This window comes from Apteryx mantelli, chromosome 4 (genome assembly GCF_036417845.1).
Source record: "Apteryx mantelli isolate bAptMan1 chromosome 4, bAptMan1.hap1, whole genome shotgun sequence".
Lineage (NCBI taxonomy): Eukaryota > Metazoa > Chordata > Aves > Apterygiformes > Apterygidae > Apteryx > Apteryx mantelli.
This window is the reverse complement of record NC_089981.1, coordinates 36,245,681-36,265,039: the sequence shown is the minus strand read 5'-3', so window position 1 is coordinate 36,265,039 and position 19,359 is coordinate 36,245,681. Positions and strand designations below refer to the sequence as shown.

Sequence of the window (19,359 nt, the reverse complement as noted above, 5' to 3'; positions counted from 1 at the left end):
TTCCATCTAAGTGAGATTCATTTAGTGTGATTTACTACATATAAATCCCTAAAGATGAGATAGAAATGTTAATCCAGCAAGTTGGCTATTTTCCATATCATTATCATAGTGTCTACAGAGAGGGAAAGTGCAGGCTCCCTTATTGGGGTTTTAGAATTACAACACAAAAACTCCAAGGAGGTCCTTAAAAAATATTTAATACAATCCATATGTAATATATGGAGGGATAGAAGTTGCATCATTTGGAACTTTTAAAACCAGTAGAGATAATGTAAAACAGTTTTGGATAATCCTATGTTATAAGCGGGTTAGACAAAATGTAATGTAATGAGGGATGATAAAGCAAAATGAGGAGTGCATTCTTTCTGTTTTTCAGGTAGGAAAATACTTTTTTTCTTAACATAATAGGAACATATGGTAATTCAGGTTGGAAGAGACCAATATAATGTTGTTTGCCAAAATGCACATTAATATACTATAAGTAGATTTCTTCAGCATGGATGAATAATTAATATCTGGAACTGGCTACAGAATTTGCACCTCTTCAGATTTGCAGAGTTGAGGTTTAAGTTGAATTTTCTAGACGTGCACTTAAGTGAATTTTTAAACATTTAAAATAAGACTTATCTATTGCCAGACTCAGACTTTTCTATAAGAAGACACTAACACACACAAATTCAATGACAAAAGGAGAATGTAAGCCAGGAAAAGTAATATTTTCAGGGAAGCTTTCTAGCATTCCAAGTGGAAGTTGTTTTACTTCCATATACTCTTAGGAATTTCTTCCATGATCCCTTCTGCCTCTCTTCCCTCAAACTGTCATCGTTCTTGAGATATTACTATCACTGCTCTTCCTTGGCGGCTCAGCATAACAAGTATTTGTTTGTCTTCTGTCTTCTGTATCCCTGCAGTTTACACTGGCACTATCATTCTCTTTGGATAATATAACGTTAGCACTTGCTTCCATTCAAGACATATATATGGGGGGAGAGGAAGAGAGAGAGAGAAAAATGTTTTATCTTCCTACTCGTCTGCTGTTATGCCTTATGTGTATTTGTACCTCTGCTTGCTAATTCCTAATAAGTAGTCCTATATCCTATGTATGTAGCAGCAGTAATGTCTCATATAAAATATATGTTACACTGGCTGAAAACTTTTAAAAATAGCAATGTTTCTAAATGCGGTGTTTAAATCTGATGATATTGCAGGTATTGCTATAAATTTTGTGATGAATTCTAGAGATGAACTTGCATAATCTCTGCTAACAAGGTATTGTTAATATCTGTAACTGTGTGGCTTGCAGCAATTAATCAGCAGACTATTACACATTGCTGGCATTTTCAGGTCACTGAATTCTCAGGAAAGTGCAAAAATCCATATAGCAACAATTACCTACATATTTTGAAAACTCACTTCCCCATGTCTTTAGAAAACTTAGTGTAAATGCCTAGTACAGGTCTGGACTGGAAATAAGTACACTGTTGATATGATGACACATTCTTCATAATGGAAATATGCGATTGCTAAACATCATTGTCAAGAACAGCTAACCCGTGGCCAAGTGGGCAGTACTGCAGCTCCTCTTTTTCCTTTGTCCAATATCCTTGCACTTTTCAAGTTATGCTTCCTCAAACTCCATGGCACGAGCAGGAATCCTAACCCAAATCTACCAATAGTCAGTCCCATCAGCAGCCAGCTGCTCTCAGTGTGTGCTGCACAGCTGTGCAGTTTCCCTCAATTTGTCCTGTATCAGACTACAAGTTCAGTGCCCATCCAGCTCTCCTCAGCGTCCTATTCTTGACAAACCACCAGTCATCACCTGTTTAAACAGAGCATAAACATTATCTGTTAACATTAACTTTTGTATATTTTGGTGGGTGTCAGGGATGTTGAACTAATACTGTTGACAGAAGGTCACAGTTTCTTTTGGACCTTCTGTGAAAGCATACAGCTAGATAGACTTTCTCTGCTCATTGCCAGTCTTTCATAGAGTCTTTCTGAGGGCCCCACCAGGCTATGCCTGGCTCCAGATTAAGTAATAAATGTGAGAATTTTAAGTGGCGAGCTTCAAGGGGACCTAGGTGACTGCAAAGCATTAAAATTGCAGGGGACTTTGAGGGCTGATTGTGATGACTTAGTGCTTTACCATTACCAGTATTCTGCCCTGAGCAGGAATAAAATTTGTGGCACTTGACCACATGCCTAGTTGTGTGATGCAATGAACTTGTTGGTACCTCAAGTCCCCCAAATTATACCTTTTCCTCTTCCATGTAGATATACACACCAAAATCCAAGAAGAGTTCATGTTCTGTCAGCCAGACACACAACCGCAGGTTGCAAGTTCTCTCCTCCTTCTTCAGGTCACACACTAGGACAATGCTGAGGGAGACCACAGGCACTTGTACAGAAGAGATGTCCTACTCCATCAAGATATCCACATAAACTATGTCCTGTGGAATAAGTTCTCACTACTCTACACTCTTGTATTCTAGATACAGACTCAGAGACTCCCTGTGGAAGGCTGGTAGCGCAGGGCTGGGTCCAGGTCCTGGTCTGGGTTTTGTACCCTCTCTCGTGTTCTTTTTACTAAGAATGACTACTGAATAATGCTGAGATTTTGGAAAGATTTTTTTTTTTTTTTTTTGCATTGAGAAGAGGGTAGATCACCAAAGTACATGATAAAGACGAGCTGGAGCAAAATGATCCTTAAATAGCATCAGCTGCAGTTGCAAAATCGTAAAGTAGAAGTGCCATATCTGAGCGCACCATATGTGTGGTGCTGTGTGACTGCTGTACATACTGCAGGCCTACAGGCCTGCACAGAGGTGCGGATGAGGCATTCCAGCTTGCTATCAGTACGGTTCTGACATAGTAACGCGGATATGTCTTGAACAACACAGGAATTTCCTGAGTATTGACCTGTGCCGTCTCTGGGCTCAGTGTGAAAATACAGTATGCTAGAAGCCCATTTAATGATGTAGTTCTGAACACCTCTCTAAATGGCTCATATTCAGTAAAAAATAGTTGGAAGGTATTCAATTGTTATCTTTCACAATATCATTATTTTTTCACTATTAAGAGTGCAAATTTTTCTTTGCACAGCCCCTGGTGTGGTGCACTGCGTTATTTTGCCAAACACCTTTGGATTTTATACTCAATGTACTCTCAGTATGTAGCCTACATAATTTCTGAAGTTGGCCTAAAATCACACCAACTGACTCCAGACTATGCTTTGCTTTAGGTTGCTGAATTTGGCTTCCAGAGCCCAGCCCAAGTTCCATTAAAGTCAGTAGGATTCTCTCTGTTGGCTTTTGCAGGACTTGGCTGAGATCAAAGTGTGTAATTCCTCCCCCCCCCAAATATTCTTAAAGAAAGTTGTAATATAATCTGAAGAATAATAATATTGAGCCAGGTTTTCAGTTCCTATAAAACAGAACAGATTTTTTCAAGTCAGTAAAACTATGCTCATTTACATGAACTAAGATATGGCCTAATATCTCTTTAATAAGCCATAAAGCTCTCTATGAACTCATTTATGTGAAAACCAGAACCCCTTAAACTATATTACATTTTGATTCTGAAGTCCTGTGTAATGACAGCTCAGTTCATCTAACTTTTGTTAAACATTTTTCATGTTATCTCTTGATATAACCTTAATGCATACCAAAACACTCCATAATTTCTCCCTCTGTGATGCTATTTTCTGGTACTCTGTTTTCTCATATTTTCACTTCACTATGGATTCTACTGTTCTAATTTAAAGACAGATTCTGAAGAAAACAGCTCATGTGACAGCCCTACTTCATACTTAACAGAAATAATGATTTATGTCAGCTATAAACATATGTTGGATTTTATTTTACTTAAAGGGTTTTCTCAGTTTTGATTGGCTGGGTAGCAATGTGAAAATACGTGAATGTCATGAATTTATTTTACACTGATCGCTGACTAATAAACTTTATTTTTGTAGTATCCAACCCTTTTCTTTCACAAAGTTCTCTGGCAATGGAAAAGCTGAATTGGGTGGATTATAAAATCTCAAAAATTTGATCTTCAGCTGAAATATGTTGGGGTGGAAACTGTTTTTTCAGTTAGAAAGTAGAGTATGCCATATTTATTTTATTAATTTTTAATTTCTTTTTTAGAACTCCTTTATACTTCTGTGAATCTGGAGCAATTCTGAAGCTGGCAGAATTATTCTAGATTTGCGCTGGTGTTACTGAAATCAAAATGTGGCTATAGGAGTATAATGGTGCTTTTGTGGCACAGCACAGCATGAACAGTGACCATAATTAGGATGTAGGAGAACCCAGTTTATATAAAAAGCAAGCATTCAATGATTTTTATATTATAAAAATACAACAAAGAGGAGAAAGATGGAAGATGAATATTTAATCTGAGCATCAGGAAATAACATCCCAGCAGGAGGTTTTATTTGTTCGTGCAATAGTCCCTAAGGGAAATTGAACCAAATATACCTTTTACTAACTTTCCATACCTACCTCTTAATCAAAAGTCCAGATACGAACTGCTTCTGGAATGCGAACCCCTCTGTGGCAATATGGAGAAGCTGCAGTTAACTCCTTCCCGCAGCAACATTTCGTGTGTAATGGGCCAAAAGTTGCCCTTAAAGTGCTTTTACTTCAAAAGTTTTGGGGCATTTCTCAAATACCTTTTTAGGTATTTTAAGAGGAGAAAGCTGCTAAATAAAATTCCATAGACTTTGTTATCTCAAGGTTGTGTCACCATTTGAACTGCAGTTTTCCAACTTGATGTAAAAAACATTTGCTTCTTTTGTGATATATTGTCCAGACTAAAGACGATTCAAATCTCATACCACTGAAGTCTGATCATACCATTGTAAGTTCAAAATGAAGTCCTGAAACTAAAGAACAGAGCTTGAGAGGAAAGAGAAAAAGTGTGATTGACAAAGATATCAGTCTGATTTTGCTTTCATACCAATGTAAATCTAGAGAAAAGCCTCACTGCGTATCGTGGAGGAACTAACTTTCCTGCCACACACAGCAACAGCACCTACAGTCATAGTATTTGAGAGACAGTAATTAAACTCAGAGTATTTGACTATGCCCTCAGTTATTTAGGATGGATCAGAAGTAACTTTATTTTTCACTATCTGTAAAACCGAATTAACTTCCCACAGTGTATATAAAAAGCCAAAATGTTGAAACAACAATAATTTTCTTCACATAAAAACCTTTTAAATGAAAAATTTAAAACATGATTTCATCTGCAACTGCTTATTTGAATGGAGAATTTGATTCATTATAAACTTATCCTAATTTGCAAACTTCAAAAAAATTGTACTAATATTAGTTGTATTAATCCCCATGCTTTTTTCACTCCGACTGAATCTGTCACCTCATGTAACAAAAGTCAAACTATATTTTTAAGGTTGAGGTGGGCTTTTTTTGAAAACTAAAATTGTTGCATTTTATTATCTAGGATGTTGTTTGTTTGTTTTGTTTGTTTTATTGTCTATACTTCGTGTACTAATCTGACTTGCTGTGTGTTACAAAAAATCTATGTGCCACATAAGTCTTAGAGCTGTCAACCTTCAGGGGAATTTCAGATGTGTAGAACAGTCCATATATACATCACAGCCATAAATCCAAATGTCATTATCCAGACCATGATAAGTACATTCGGGCATGCTGTCTGAGGATGTCTGTATGGAGGCGGAGCTTTTACAAGGCAAATCTTTAATTTCTTGAGCTATGGCTAAAAGATGTTTGCCATTTCATGAGAGCCATTAATCGAAGCATTTTTCACTACCTGAATTACGACAGGGCTTTCAGAGAAAATGCTATTTTATGATACCCAGCTGGTATTTATTTTACCATTCTGAGTGGAAAACTGGATGAGAGAAATTAGAGTGAAATTGCCAACTGAAATCACAGGTGCAGACATTAGAGAAGTTACATTTTTGCTTCATGAAAAAATTTGTTTGAGTTTAGGCAGAAGTTGGGTGTGGATCTTGAGGATATATATTTTAGAGTTAGGTACCTGATTTGGCAGTTAGATCCTTATGTCATATGTAGTTGTGTCCATGTACCTATGTCCTACATACTGATTTTAGGTTACCTATGTACCTAAATAACCTAAGATTGCTTTATAGGTCAGGCCCCAGTGTTTCTGGAATAAAGACTGCAAGCATAAACAGTGGTGAAACTTCCCACTAATAACAACCTGGAGACTTTTCTTGTATTTTCCTTTACAATTCAACATAAATTCAGGTATCTCCAAACAGTTCCAGATATATTATTTCTTATGTCCCTCATTAGACTACTTTAGTTACAATATATGTCAGCAATGTTAAATTGTTAAAATAAATGGTACTTCATTTTTTTAAATAACTTTTTGATATTTTAGGAGTCAGAGGAGATTTTTCTGGTTGTTTGCCCTTCACTAGTCCTTTTACAGTATATGGATCCCTTTCCTATAATGAGAAGCCAGTTTCAAGACATACAAAATGGTGTCTTTACTAACATAGTTTCAAGAAATTCATCTGAAAAACATCTCTAGATTCCCTAACATGTTTATATGAAGAACAGGAAGAACAGCATCACTCACTGCTATGGGAAAACATATAGCAATGTTTACATAAAATATGAAAATCTTTAGTTTTAAATATTCCCTCATTTTCTTACAGTTTCTATTAGTTTACTTAGTTATTAAGTTGAAGTACAAATAATTCTATTTCATTTTGTTTCCTACTGTTGTAAAGCAGACTGCTAACAGATATCTGTGACTCTTAACTAATGTAAGCACAGTTTTTCTAATAGAAATGTGATTTACCAGTGAATGGTTCACCTTCAAGACTTCATATTTTGTTCGGGATGTGTAATTCCAGATGCTGCACAACAAACATGTGATGGTTCGTGTTGGAGGAGGATGGGAGACTTTCGCAGGTTACTTGCTGAAGCATGACCCATGCCGAATGTTGCAGATCTCTCGAGTGGATGGAAAAACTTCTCCAATCCAGAGCAAATCTCCAACCCTCAGGGACATGAATCCAGACAATTATCTTGTTGTTTCTGCCCATTACAAAACCAAGAAGGAGATAAAGTGAAATAAGCTTCTCATGTGATTGGGACTTTATGTATGTAGGTCCAAATTATTTTCTCAAGTGTAGTAAATTTAGTTTATGCTTTAAAAGGACTTCAGAAAATTTAAGACAGACTGAAAATGGCAACCCATTTTGAAGATCTTTGAGTTGTAGAGCTATTTATTTCTAGCACTGTACCTTTTATAGCCAATTACCCTTGATAGGCTAATTACTACAATCAGATAAGAAACAGACATATATTTTTAGCCAAATTATTACTCTTTAATATGTGAATGTATACTTAGAATTACATAAAGGAGTGGATCATGTTAATGGAAGAAAATACACAGTACAATATATTTGTATGAAAATCTTATGACATTGAGTCCTTGACTGTTAGGCTAGTTGAAAAATATCTATGCAGGTAGAAAATGAGTATTTGTGGAAATTATTTGGTAATGCCTCCTCAGATGAAATCAAAATTGTCTATTTTTATGGGTTGCAAGATTTTCTTAAGCAAGAGAAGAAATATGAAAAGAATTATTATTGCATGCCAAACAATTTCCCAAACTGATCACTTAATAAAAAGATCAAGGAAATAACCCCTTTGTACTCTCTATAGCTAAAGACAATGCTAAGTGCCAGATTTGTACGTAGATCCTTCCTGTTTTTCACTCATTTGCCCAATATAGAAGCCTAGGGAAGTCGAGAGGTTGCCCCTTCCTCTACCAGACAATAGAGGCGGCCGGGTGTCCCGGCAGGCCGAGGCAGCGCAACCCGGGACGGAAGCAGCGAAAGCTGCGCAGCCTTCCTTTCACCCAGGTGGGAGCTTCAGAAGACGCTAGTCCTTCCTGCATCAGAAAACACTACACTCTTCTTGAATCTGAGCTTTTTCTCCCCCCTTTTTCTAATTCAGTTAGTCATGCCAAATGTAAAATATTCATTACCTTGTCAGTAGAGTGATTCACATTCTTGTAAATCATTCACACACCTCTAAAATAGCTAAAGGCATATTGGGGCTAGGTTCATAATTTTGGCTACTTTCCTTTGTCTATATTTGGTAATTTATGTGCCTTGTAATGTCCTAGAAAAAGCATTTTATAGGATTATTTGAATGACTGTATAAATTTGAGCAGAACTCAGTTGTTTCATTAGCAATGAAATAAACAGAAACTTTTTTAAAATATTCATACCTATTGAAAGTCTTATTATTTGTAATCTGTATTCCTGCACTTTGCTGCTACTGACTGGATGCCTGCAGTATAGGACTGCTTACTAACCTGATAGTAAGGTAAACAGTGCAGGCAAGCATTCATTTACTACAGATAGCACAGAAAATACCTGGATTTTGTTGAAAATCAATTTTCCTTTGTAGGGAAAACAGGAAAGAATTGAAAATGTTCTTGAAATAATTTTTAAAAGTACTAGTTGGTTTTTTTTTGGGGGGGGGGGAGGGTTGTTTATTTATAAGGTTAATTTTAAAACATATCCCTAAGATCAGCTCTTGTAGACTTTAACATTAAAGGCAAAATTTCTATTGACCATAGCAAAACAGGTCCAAGACCTTACTTAATCTTTCATGCTCGATGAAGCCTTGGCCTTATTAAAATCAGCCTGTTTTATTTCACTTAAGTGGAACCATCCTACCTCAGTGCCCATGAATATCTGCTATAATATAATATAATATAAATATAATATAAACAGTACACAGTTGCTTGGTACACAGTACTAAGTAGCAGTATATAATTCCAGAAGTGTTTTTTAGAAAGAAAACTTGTAGACTTTCATTCGTATTTTGAGAAATTTTCTAGAAAGATTAAATATATACTTTAGCAGTAAATCCTTTGAAAGACCATAGAAAGACCCAGTTCTCGTAGAAGCAATGGATGCAGCCCTTGCAGGAGTGGAGAACCAAGCCTAAACACTAGTATAAAAATGCAGCATAGCTGAAAAAAATAATTTTCTTACTATATGCACTGAGAGATCTGTTTTCAAATGAACAGAGAACAAAAAAATATCACTTGTGGAAGTGTCAGATGTTCATTCTGAAATAATGGTTACTCTTTTAAACATAAACAGAAATGTAAATAGTTGCTACCTTGCTATCAATTAAGATTAAGATTTATCATGTTTCTCCTTTAAAATATTTAAAGATGTTTACATGTTAATAATTCAAGAGCAGTCATTAATAATTATAAGAAGTATTCTTGTTTTTTTTAATATTAAACTTCAACAAATAATCCTGATAAACCCAAAACCAAATCTTAAATTAAACATGAACTGTGTTTTACAGGCTTGAACAGCAGCTTTCAGAACAGTCTTTTTTGCGTGCTTAAGCTGTTAAAATCACATTAAAGTACTTCCTGATTTCTCAGTCTGTTCCAAAATTGGAAACCTGTAAAGGACAATTGAAGGTAATGCCTGCTGCTACCTAGTTAGAGTAAAAAGCTTGCAGGTGGAGCTTATAAGGTTGCTAGAAAGTGACTGTATCTGCTGCACCTGGTATAGGTGTGTATGGCAAAAGAAGAAGATAAAGCAGGAACATCCAAAAAACCCTAACCCTAGAGAAAGGGGCTGGGATATCTTATTCAGAAGGCAAGTGTAGATGATTAGGTAGGTGGTATTCTTTCAGTATGATAGATCCTGTAGAGACATAGAAGTTAAGGGATTTATTGTGAGTTAGTCCTGCTCAGAGGAGTTAGGAGCCTGAGATTCAACTTACAAAGCTTGAAACTATAGCTGAGCAGCCAAATCTTGCTTAAAGAGGTGTGGTCCTTGCCGCTTGTTAGAGTGATGGGGACAGAGCAGAGTTCTTCACATAAAAAGGATTTGGAAAAAATCTTGTGTGAGCAGCTAGGGATAGTAGATGTTATCTGAAGTTTCTAAACCATAACATATGATATTCAGGTATCTGGTGTAGACTTCTAGGAAGTTGAACTGAATGGCAGAAAACCAACAAGGAAGACCTGCAGCCCTCCTCCCTGAGATGAGGGAGACATCTGCTGAGGCTGTGAGACAGGTGATGAAATGATGAAAAGTTGAACTAGCCATGCAAGATGTGAGGAAGAGTGCTTTGAGGTGATTTTTAGCCTACTTCATCACTGTATGACTCAGCTCACTGTGAGTATTGAGGAGGATGGAAGTTGTACAAAATTCAACTGCTACCAGCAACAGAGGAATCTCTCCTTAAGTCCTAGCTACACCACAGAAAAAAGCAGTAGGGAAGCTCTTGCTGGCTGTGAATAAACAACTGTGCTGAAAACTCAAGATGGTTAAAGCTAATTTATGTAAGACCACTTTTAAAAATTCTTATTGTGTAATGATGTCAAATGAGCATCACCATGCTGAAAGCAACTAAGAATCAGTTTGAAAGTCTAATTGTGACATTTGTTACTGCTCATTACAGTAGGTACCTTCTGTCACCTGGCTTTTCACGCATTAGCTGGAGTTCTTCCAAGCAGGATTTACCTATATAACCAATTTTTTTTCTTATTTATTACAATGATAATTACTCCTTTATTTGCTCCACCTTTTTTTCCAATGATTTAGAGATGGTATGTAAAATCTATGTAAACTACTTCAAGGGCTATTGGCTGATGACTAAAATATAGAGGTGTCAATAGTGCGTGTGGGAAGGTATAGCAAGTTTCTTATAACTTAAGACCCTGAATTCATTCTGTGCCTTCATTTTGGATGAAGGGGATGAGCTGTTTGCCATACTGTAGTGTTACAGAAGCATCTGTTAGGGAAGCTGGTAAGGGTTTGGTTCTTTATGAGCTTAAGTTTGGTACTGTCTTGTTGGCTGCTACCCCGCAGTGATGCCTAACAGGGAAGTACAGGGTTTTTTTTCTTTGCTTTGTCTCTCCTACTTCTTAGCCTGTGGGTATGTTGAAAATCTAAAGTAATGTCAAACAGACGTGTGGGATCATGCAAACATTTGAGGCCAGACAGGTTCTCCCATCCCAGTCCAACTGTTGGCACCGCTTCTTCCTGATGAGCTGTGTCCCAGCTACTTAGTCTGTAACTATGCCAAATCCATGCTGAAGTCATCTGTTTTCCTAAAAGCCCACTGTGCTGCAGTGTTTCTATACTACTGATACTGGGGGACATGTTTTGTGTCCTCCCAAACCTCTGAAAGTTCTGCCCCAAACACTTTCTCCCTGGCATAATCCATCCATTTTAATGCAATGGAGTAGCAGCTGGTTTCATTTTCCAACTACTACTACAACAAAGACTATACTGCCTTAGTCACTGAGAGTCAGCCCTTCCATTTCAGCTGATGAGCATTGTCCTTTGACTTCTATGAGGTTTTTTTCAAGTGTTCTGCAAGAAACTAAAAATGGTTTCAGAAGAAGAGGTCATACTGGTGTAAAGCAAACAAAATGTTAGCCACTTATACTAATTACTCAAATGTGTATTAACAGTCTCCAAAGTGAAGTAAACATTTTGGCTTGGAGGCAATAGGGACAGAATTCCTATTGTTTAATATCTTAGTACAGCACAGATTTGTATGTGGGTGGCAAGGAAAGGAAGGGAGGTGTTTATTTCTACAGATGCAGGGCAACTCTAATCTAGGTAGCTCTAAGTTTTACCATTTAATGGTACTCTTTATGCAACTATCAGTTGTACACTACTGAACTGCAGTATGTTCTGCCTTCATTCTGAACTGAAATTAATTTTACAAAACCTCTGGTAGCAAAAAAAAGCTTGTAAGAACAAGAGGTGTTTTCATTAACCTGTCATTCCCCACATTCAGTTTAGAGCATGGCCACCCAAAATGTTATATTAACATGGTGTAGGAATCTCTTTAAAACCAGCTTTATCAATCGGTGATTTGTAATACACAATCGTTTGTGTTTATCAGCTGTAGGAATAAATTTGACATTCAGGACTAGGACTCTTAAGAAGCACAGACATACCTGTTTTTTGTTGTTGTTGTTGTTTTTTGTTTTTTTTAAGGGAGAAAGAAGCAGTATTTTCTTCTACAGTAATTCTGAATTGCAATAATCACATTCTTAACACAAGGTCCATTCAATCTGAAGAGACTGACCTACATTTCCACCTTCCAGCTGCTAAGCGGAGAGCCACAAGCATACCAACCCTCTTGCAGGACTAAGAGTCAGAAGATTAGTGGTGTGGGCATTGAGATAGGGTGGTAATCTTTTAATTAAGTGTACAGCACCTTTACTGGTGACAGTACCTGGAGTAAAACAAAACTGGCTTCCCTTGGGCTACCTACTGAGGATGGCAGCACAGTATGATTGCTTCCTACTGGAAGCTCCTTTCATTTTGACGGCATCAAACTTCAACGGGTGGCTCAGTAACTTATTTGACTTATATCAATGGTATATCTTCATGGCATTAGTTCAAGCACAGAGAATCCTTCAGTTAGGTCAGTTTGCCAGCTTTCATACAGAAGGAGCTTGGAGTAGAAAACAACTCTGCAGCTAATGATCTCATCCAGGCTGATGGCAAACCAAGTCATTTCCCCCCTTTGGTTTTGTGGGAGAAGGAGGAGGGAGAGTAAAAAAAAAAGTATGCATTAGTTTGAAATATCTCAAGTGACAAACTCCAGAAGCTAAGTGGAACTTGGATGATATTTCTTTGTAGGACACCTGCCGAGACATATGTTGGACTGAAATTCGCATTCCAAAATAATGTTTAGCGCATTTTATTACATTTCAATGCATTTTCATTAGATTTCAAAAAATCACTCAGACCAATTAATACAGTGAAGAGAACAAGTACCAACAATCAAATGAAACAGGAGGTATTTGTCAACTGCCAAGGGCACACTTTTTTAGTTCTAATGCTATTATATATTAATATTGAAAAGTCTCTCTTCTCAACTAAATTATGAATGCCAGGCCAGGAAACTAGTTGTGTCAGGACTGGGCTCCTAATGTAGTGTGAGACACTATTTGGGGAGGTAAAAGAAGAAAAAAAATTTTTTTTTTTTTTTAAACTAAAAAGGCTTCTATAGTCCAAACTAGGTCAAATATGGGATCAGTGACATACTAAGGTCAAACATAATACCCTCCAGGGAGATAAGAGCTAGTTTCCTAGTGTTGATCATGCTGCAACAAATTTCCTTCATCTATTAAAGCAGTAGCTTGAGGTCACTGGTTTGGAAGTCTGGCTATAACACCATAGTTTAGGTAGCTGTAAATAATCAAAGGCAGTTTCACATTTGGGAAAAGGATTATGGAACATTCCTGGACATAGAAAAAAGTGACAGAGCTTCTGGCATTTGGCAAATATTACTGCACTGTAACAAACCCACCCAGATAGTACAGAAACTTTAGGAAATCAACCATCCAAGAGATGATGTAATAGGTCTTTTGCTGTTTTTTTTCAAAATCCTCAAGAGTGCAGCACTGCCCTCTTGTGTTACAAAGAGGAACAATTAATAAAGAACGTTCTTAAGTTCGTGTTTAACTTCCAGTATACACTACAAATACTTACAGGCTCAAAAGCAATTCACATCTGAAAATGAGGAGAACAATAGTTAGACTCAATAAAACAGTTTTCTCAGAATAAGTATACAGGGTTTATAAAGGATGCTATTTTTACTAAATAGTGTCACAAAATGCTTCCATTTCTAATGGCCATCACTAATCTCCTTTCTTTTAAAAAAGGCACTAAATCCATAAGCAGTTCAAAAATCATTAGGGAACTGAAGAGAAATGCTGTCATCCATACATTTGAACATACAGTTAAGAACAACTTTTTATATGAGGACATAGAGAAAAGTTTTAACTGCACAGCTTGAAATGAATGTCAAAAACAAGCGGTCACCTGAACCATGCCTAAGCTGGTTATAGATAGACAGACAGACATACATCAATTGACAAGACAGCATACACTGACTGACTACAAGTAAGGAGGTTGCTTATGTGTGAGAACGTTTATCTCACTCCCTTGCCAGGGAAGCAATAAAACATGCACATAAAACGAAAAACAAAAATTGGCCAAAACTCCATGTTCAGAGGCTTGAGTCCTTAACTTTCTTAGTATACGTTTCCACCATCTGCCCTCCTACAATGGCAAAGTACTGCTGAGTCTTCATATGCAAACAGCAAAAGCCATGTGAATAAGTGCCACTCAGCTGCGGAAACTGGCAAGTTATTGGCAGTAAACATCAATCCTCTTCTCTTTAGAAGTCATACTCTTTACCCAACCTGCCACTGAAGGGGGAAAAAACAAAACCAAAAACCACATGGTTATATAAAGGCAGAAAAAAAAAACCCAAACACACCAAATGGTTGTATAAAGATGACAAACTCCCTGGTCTATCACAGTTAGCTATCACATTCAGCAACTAATGGATGTACAGCCCACTAGCCATAGCTTATAGCAGCTCACTCCCCAGAGTCAAATATAGCAGTGAGGGGAAATGATGAAGCCTGTATCTCAACAGGATGCGTGCATTGTCCTGAGGAGATTCTGCTTCTCAATTAAATCTCCACCTGGCCTTCTGAGACAAAGTTTACTTTAGGAAAGGAATAGCAGTAATAGTAGCAAGGTTCATCAGTACGTATATCAACACTGCAGGGCTTTTGCGAGGAGATACATATACATGAAATGCAAAGCTATCAACCTTCTTAGTTCAAACATTGTCTCTCCTCACTCAAAGTTTATAGAAAATCTCAACCAGGACTAAAAAGGGGCACTGAGTACAAGTCAACTCAATGAGGAGGTTCCCCAGTGCTGCCAGTACGATAAAACTGAAGAGATCTGGATGCATTGTAGATGCAGGAATTGGGAGAAAGAGAAAAACTGGAAGCCCTCTGCCATCCTTGCTGTCCCTATGTCCCAGAAATGAAATCTCATTGAGAACACTGTGATGAGAAAACATGCTTCCATTTCCTTTGCTTTTGGTTCTTTCTTGGGTTATTCAGTTTTGCAGACATATAAACATTATATTCACTACAAAAATGCCACTTTATTAAGAAAGTTGCATCATATTAACTTGTTTCTCTTTTAAACTTACTCTCAGTCCTCCTCCTCCTCCTCCTCCTCCAGAACCTGAAGCTGCAATTCTTTTTTCTATTTCTTCTTGCTTCTTTTTCTTTTGCTCTACAGAATAAGCGTTCTTAATACCACGAGAGGAAGCCTGGGAGAAAATACATTTGAGGAAGACCAGTTAATTATTTTTTGGACAGAAACCAAACTGCAAGTCTTGGCAACACCATTTTGTGAATTTTCGTTTTCAAGAAAAATTTGAAACAGTAACTAAAGCTACTGTTATGTAAAACTGGGGCTTTCAGGATATTTTTTTCATATTATAAACTTTTGGTTCTGTAGCTATGTGAAGGTGTTTTTATTTTATCTTATTATTATATCCAGGTGAACATACTTGAATGCAATCAAGTGCACCTGGTTCATATCCAAGATGTAGAGTCAGAGCTTCCCATCTCAAAAGCCCCAGAAATTTTTGTATTGTCTTTTTTCCAGTGTCAGAGGCTCCCCATTCTTGCCCTTACAACAGTATTAACCGCGAAGAGATGATTCAGGCAGTCAGGACTTCCAAGAACCTAAGCTGTTTCATCATCTGATCACTTCTCCATCCTCCTCTCATCAAATGGCTGCCTGGAGGTAGGATACATCTGATGGAAACTGTAGTGAGATTTTCTATTCTAACATTAAATAAGTGGATGGGAGAAGGTCACAAGCTCTGCAGAATTACTAGAGAAATCAATGGGAATTTTACATGCATGAGAAAAACACGGTCCCATTATTAATGCTAACCTAGGCTGTGAGAAACCCAAGTTTAAATCCTGATCTGTGACAAATATCCTAAGTGAAAATCTACCCTTCAAACTCCATATGGATGTGTGGATAGCAGTACTCTGTCTTGCAGAAGTGCTCAGATGAGCAACCTATTAACTGAGTGCTTCATAGACCTCATGGTGACAATCTAACAAGCAGCTAGACTAGAAGACAGGAATATTAGAACTACAGATTAACTCTGTTAACTTAGAAAGAACATGTTTTTAAAATTGATTCTTAGTTAAGTTTACGGCTATGACACTACAGCATGAGCTATGCAGAAGTTGTTAAAACCTACCAAGGGAAAACAGAGAAATGTCATCACCTCGAATCCAAGGCACTGATGACAAGAACAATTCACCTTAGGCTAATAAGGTAAAACTTATCAATGGACAGTAATTTACTTAGACCCCATAATTTCTAGCTTTTAGGCATCTGATCTCTGAGTGAGCAAGGTACCCAGACTCTCTCTACAGCACACCAAAAAATAAGAATACCTCATATTACTTTATGCTGAACAGAGAGCAGTTAAGATGCATGCACAGGAAAATACTAAGCAGAGAAAGACATCTGGTATACTACCTTGCCCCTCACAATGAGGAAAATGAATGAGGCTGCTGGCAAGCTTTCTCCATTACTCAACATTCAGAGCCCAAAACTCTCTCAAAGATAGTCCTGAAAAGTTTTGGTAGATGCTTATCTCTTTGTCTTTAAAGAAAAAGTAAGAGAGAGAGTAATACTTATCTCTTTAGTAGCTTAATGGCTATCACAGAACTTCAAAACCATCCCGAAGTTGCTTTACATCTCCTTCCTCCCAGGAAAGTGTTTTAGCAACTTAAGAGCTAGATGAGCACACTCCACTTTTACACACTTCTCAAAAGTGTATTTCAAATAGTTATTCTTAAAAAAACCTTTGAGATTTAAAGAAGTTACATATGGAATGTTTTTAATAGGTAACCTGACACAAAACTAAGTTTCTACAGGACTCTGAGGTGTCATTCAGCTGTTGCTACAGTCATTCACCAAATTCCATTAGAACCAGACCAACGTGGTCCTCATCAATAATGATGAATTTTTAATTCAACATATAAAATCACTAACACTCATACAAATAACACATTCCTCTCTCTTTACAGTTCAGCTGTATTTCTTTAAGATTTACTTTCTGCTGCTTGTCTATTTTGTATGTTATAAACTTTTTTAAGAGAAGGCTGGAAAGGAAGAAATAGGCTAAGGCACTTGTTTCAAATGGGATGGATTTCCCTCTTCCAACTGTCATTTCTTTTGTCCTAGAACATTTGCATTCTACCTCTTCTAACTTTAAGGATATTGAAGTAGTTAAAGCTTAGAAAAAAATTACCACCAAAACAATTGTTTGAGAAATATTTAAAAGCAGAGTTGTAGATCTCTTGTTTTCAGGTCTTATCATGGGCAGAAAAGAATGGTAAACTTACTCTTCAATTCTTAGATTCTTTTCTAACTATTATAAAACTTTTTCCATCAAAAGAAGCTCAACTGTCTTGCCATGGTATTCAAATTACTAGCTTTGAAAATCTACAGTAAATAAATATATAAATACAGGTAAAATATGAATACTATGAAAATATTTAATGATCTCTTGCCCACAATCCATGCATACTATCAACCTGTGTTCCTGCAGAAGTCCTAGCTATTTTCCACATAAACCAGTTGTTACCTAAACATATTCTGAGTAAATGGCATTAAGCATTACCTCCATCTGTCTCTTTTCAGCAGCTTCTGCTAGCTGTCTTCTTTTTATTTCCTAAATAAAAAGTGAAAGACTGTGAAATTCTTCAATAAATAGTTTGTACATTTTTTAAGAAGTCTGAATTTTTAAATGACTCAAATCTGTTCTTAAATACTCAGAACTGCAATGTGAACTGTCACGAAATGCCATCCTTAAGTCAATTAGCATCATCTTTCCCTCCATTACAAGCCTGTAAGAACAAAATGTTTTTAGTGACTAATATGCTGGAAGAGCAGCTGCTGACATATCTGCAGTCATGCCCCACCAGCAATCTGTATCGTGCTGCCTGTACGACGCCTTCACTCCAGAAAAATCAAGCTGGAAAGAGAAGGGGCACGAAACTTTCTTTTGGTATTTGAAAAACGGAAAGGTAGATCTGTCAGAGTGAAGTTGTTTTCTTCTTCCACCCCATAAAAGTCTCGGGTGAGGGGTTCAAACACACGGAAATGGGCAACTATTCCTGCTTTGTTTATGCAGCAACCACAACCAGGCTCGTGCCTGCACATGGGAGATTTCGCTATACCAAGTTAATTAAGCAAGCATCACCGCCTATGAGATAGAAAAGCGTGTTTTTTTTCCCCATTTGCAGGTAAAATCAGCACCGCCTCGCCCTCGGTTATGGCACGAGCCCTATTTACGCTGCACGCCTGCGCCCCGCGCTGCGAGCGAACCGCAGGGCAGGAGCGAGGGCAGTGGCCGCCCCGAGGCGACGGGCGAGGATCGTGCGGCGCCAAGCGCGAGGCACTGAGGGCGCAGGCCTGAGGACGGCGGCCCGCCCGCGGAGGCCGGGAGCGCAGGGGGGCTCCGCAGGCGTTCCCCCTGCGCTGACGGCCCCTCGGGAGCTCTTTCTGGGACGCAGAAACGGGCCCTGCGCCACGCAACCGCCAGCGGAGGGTCGCGGCCGAGGCAGGGCGCCCGCGACGCCCAGCCCTGGCCGCCCCCGCCCGCGCGCCAGCCGCGGCGGCGCCTGCGCGCCCGGCGCCTCCCGGCCTCCATTTTGGGCGGTCGCGCGGCCCCTCCGCCCGCCCCGCGCCCCTTCCCCCAGCGCAAATGGCGCCTAAGCCCACAGGGCGGGGTGGGGAAGGTTGGTCGCCCCCTTTCCCACTGGGGAGCAGCGCGCCTAAAAGCCGCGGGGCGCCGCTAGAAACGCGCGGGGGCGGCAGCAGGGAGGGGGCGCCGCGGCGGCGGCCCCGCACTCACCGGGTCGGGCGTCTCCACGACGTCCTTGACGGCGCCGCCCATGCAGGGCAGGCAGAGCCCCATGGCGGGCGCCGCGGCGGGCCGCGCGGGCGCAGGCGGCGGTTGGGGCGGCGGCCGGCGCCAGCCGCTGCGCTCGGCTCGGCTCGGCGGGGCTCCGGCAGGGCCCGCCCCGCCCCGCCGCGGCCGGGAGGGGCGCCCTGAGGCGCGGCGCGGGGGCGGGCAGCGGCCGCGGGGCTGCTGCGGGCCGGGGCGTTGCGCGGGCGGTCAGCGGGCGAGAGGAGCCGGGGGCGGTAGCGACTCGTACGGGCGGCGGCGAGGTGAGGCGTCCCCGAGGTGAGGCGCGGCCCTGGTGCCGTGGGTGACAAGTGCACCTGGGAGACCGAGGTGAGGGCAGTTTGGGGCTGTCTGAACAAAAAAGTCTTTTTTTTTTTTGTGCTGGCGTCTCCTAGTGCTTTTTTTTGTCTTGAGGTGAAAGCACCCAAAAAGTCGTGTTTCACATACGCAGCTGAGACGGGACAGTGTGGGTGATGGAGAAGTGGTGGCCTGCCCGAGG

At 39.3% G+C, this 19,359-nt stretch overlaps 2 protein-coding genes across 4 annotated transcripts in view; one reads left to right on the top strand and one right to left on the bottom strand.

Annotated features, from left to right (window-relative positions):
* Nucleotides 1-8,252, top strand: part of GAS2 (growth arrest specific 2) — a 104,250-nt gene extending 95,998 nt beyond the window's left edge. For all 3 annotated transcript variants that reach the window (XM_067296239.1, XM_067296240.1, XM_013959495.2), the window contains exon 8: nt 6,872-8,252. In XM_067296239.1, the coding sequence (XP_067152340.1) occupies nt 6,872-7,090 (219 nt within the window). In that variant the 3' untranslated portion in view covers nt 7,091-8,252. The remainder of the gene's footprint in view (nt 1-6,871) is intronic.
* A 4,469-nt stretch (nt 8,253-12,721) lies between these two features.
* SVIP (small VCP interacting protein) lies at nt 12,722-18,949 on the bottom strand. The gene is made up of 4 exons (XM_067296242.1): nt 18,807-18,949; nt 17,571-17,621; nt 15,060-15,182; nt 12,722-14,253 (listed from the first exon to the last, which is right to left on the bottom strand). The coding sequence occupies exons 1-4, from the start codon at nt 18,867-18,869 to the stop codon at nt 14,239-14,241; spliced, it is 252 nt and encodes an 83-aa protein (XP_067152343.1). The 5' UTR covers nt 18,870-18,949; the 3' UTR covers nt 12,722-14,238.
* Between the last annotated feature and the right edge of the window lie 410 nt (nt 18,950-19,359).

Coding starts and splice junctions, on each gene's coding strand:
- SVIP (XM_067296242.1), bottom strand. CDS start 18,869: ATGGGGCTCTGCCTGCCCTGCATGGGCGGCGCCGTCAAGGACGTCGTG. Junction 17,622..18,806: donor TCGTGGAGACGCCCGACCCG/GTGAGTGCGGGG, acceptor CTTTTTATTTAG/GAAATAAAAAGAAGACAGCT. Junction 15,183..17,570: donor CTGAAAAGAGACAGATGGAG/GTAATGCTTAAT, acceptor ATTTTCTCCCAG/GCTTCCTCTCGTGGTATTAA.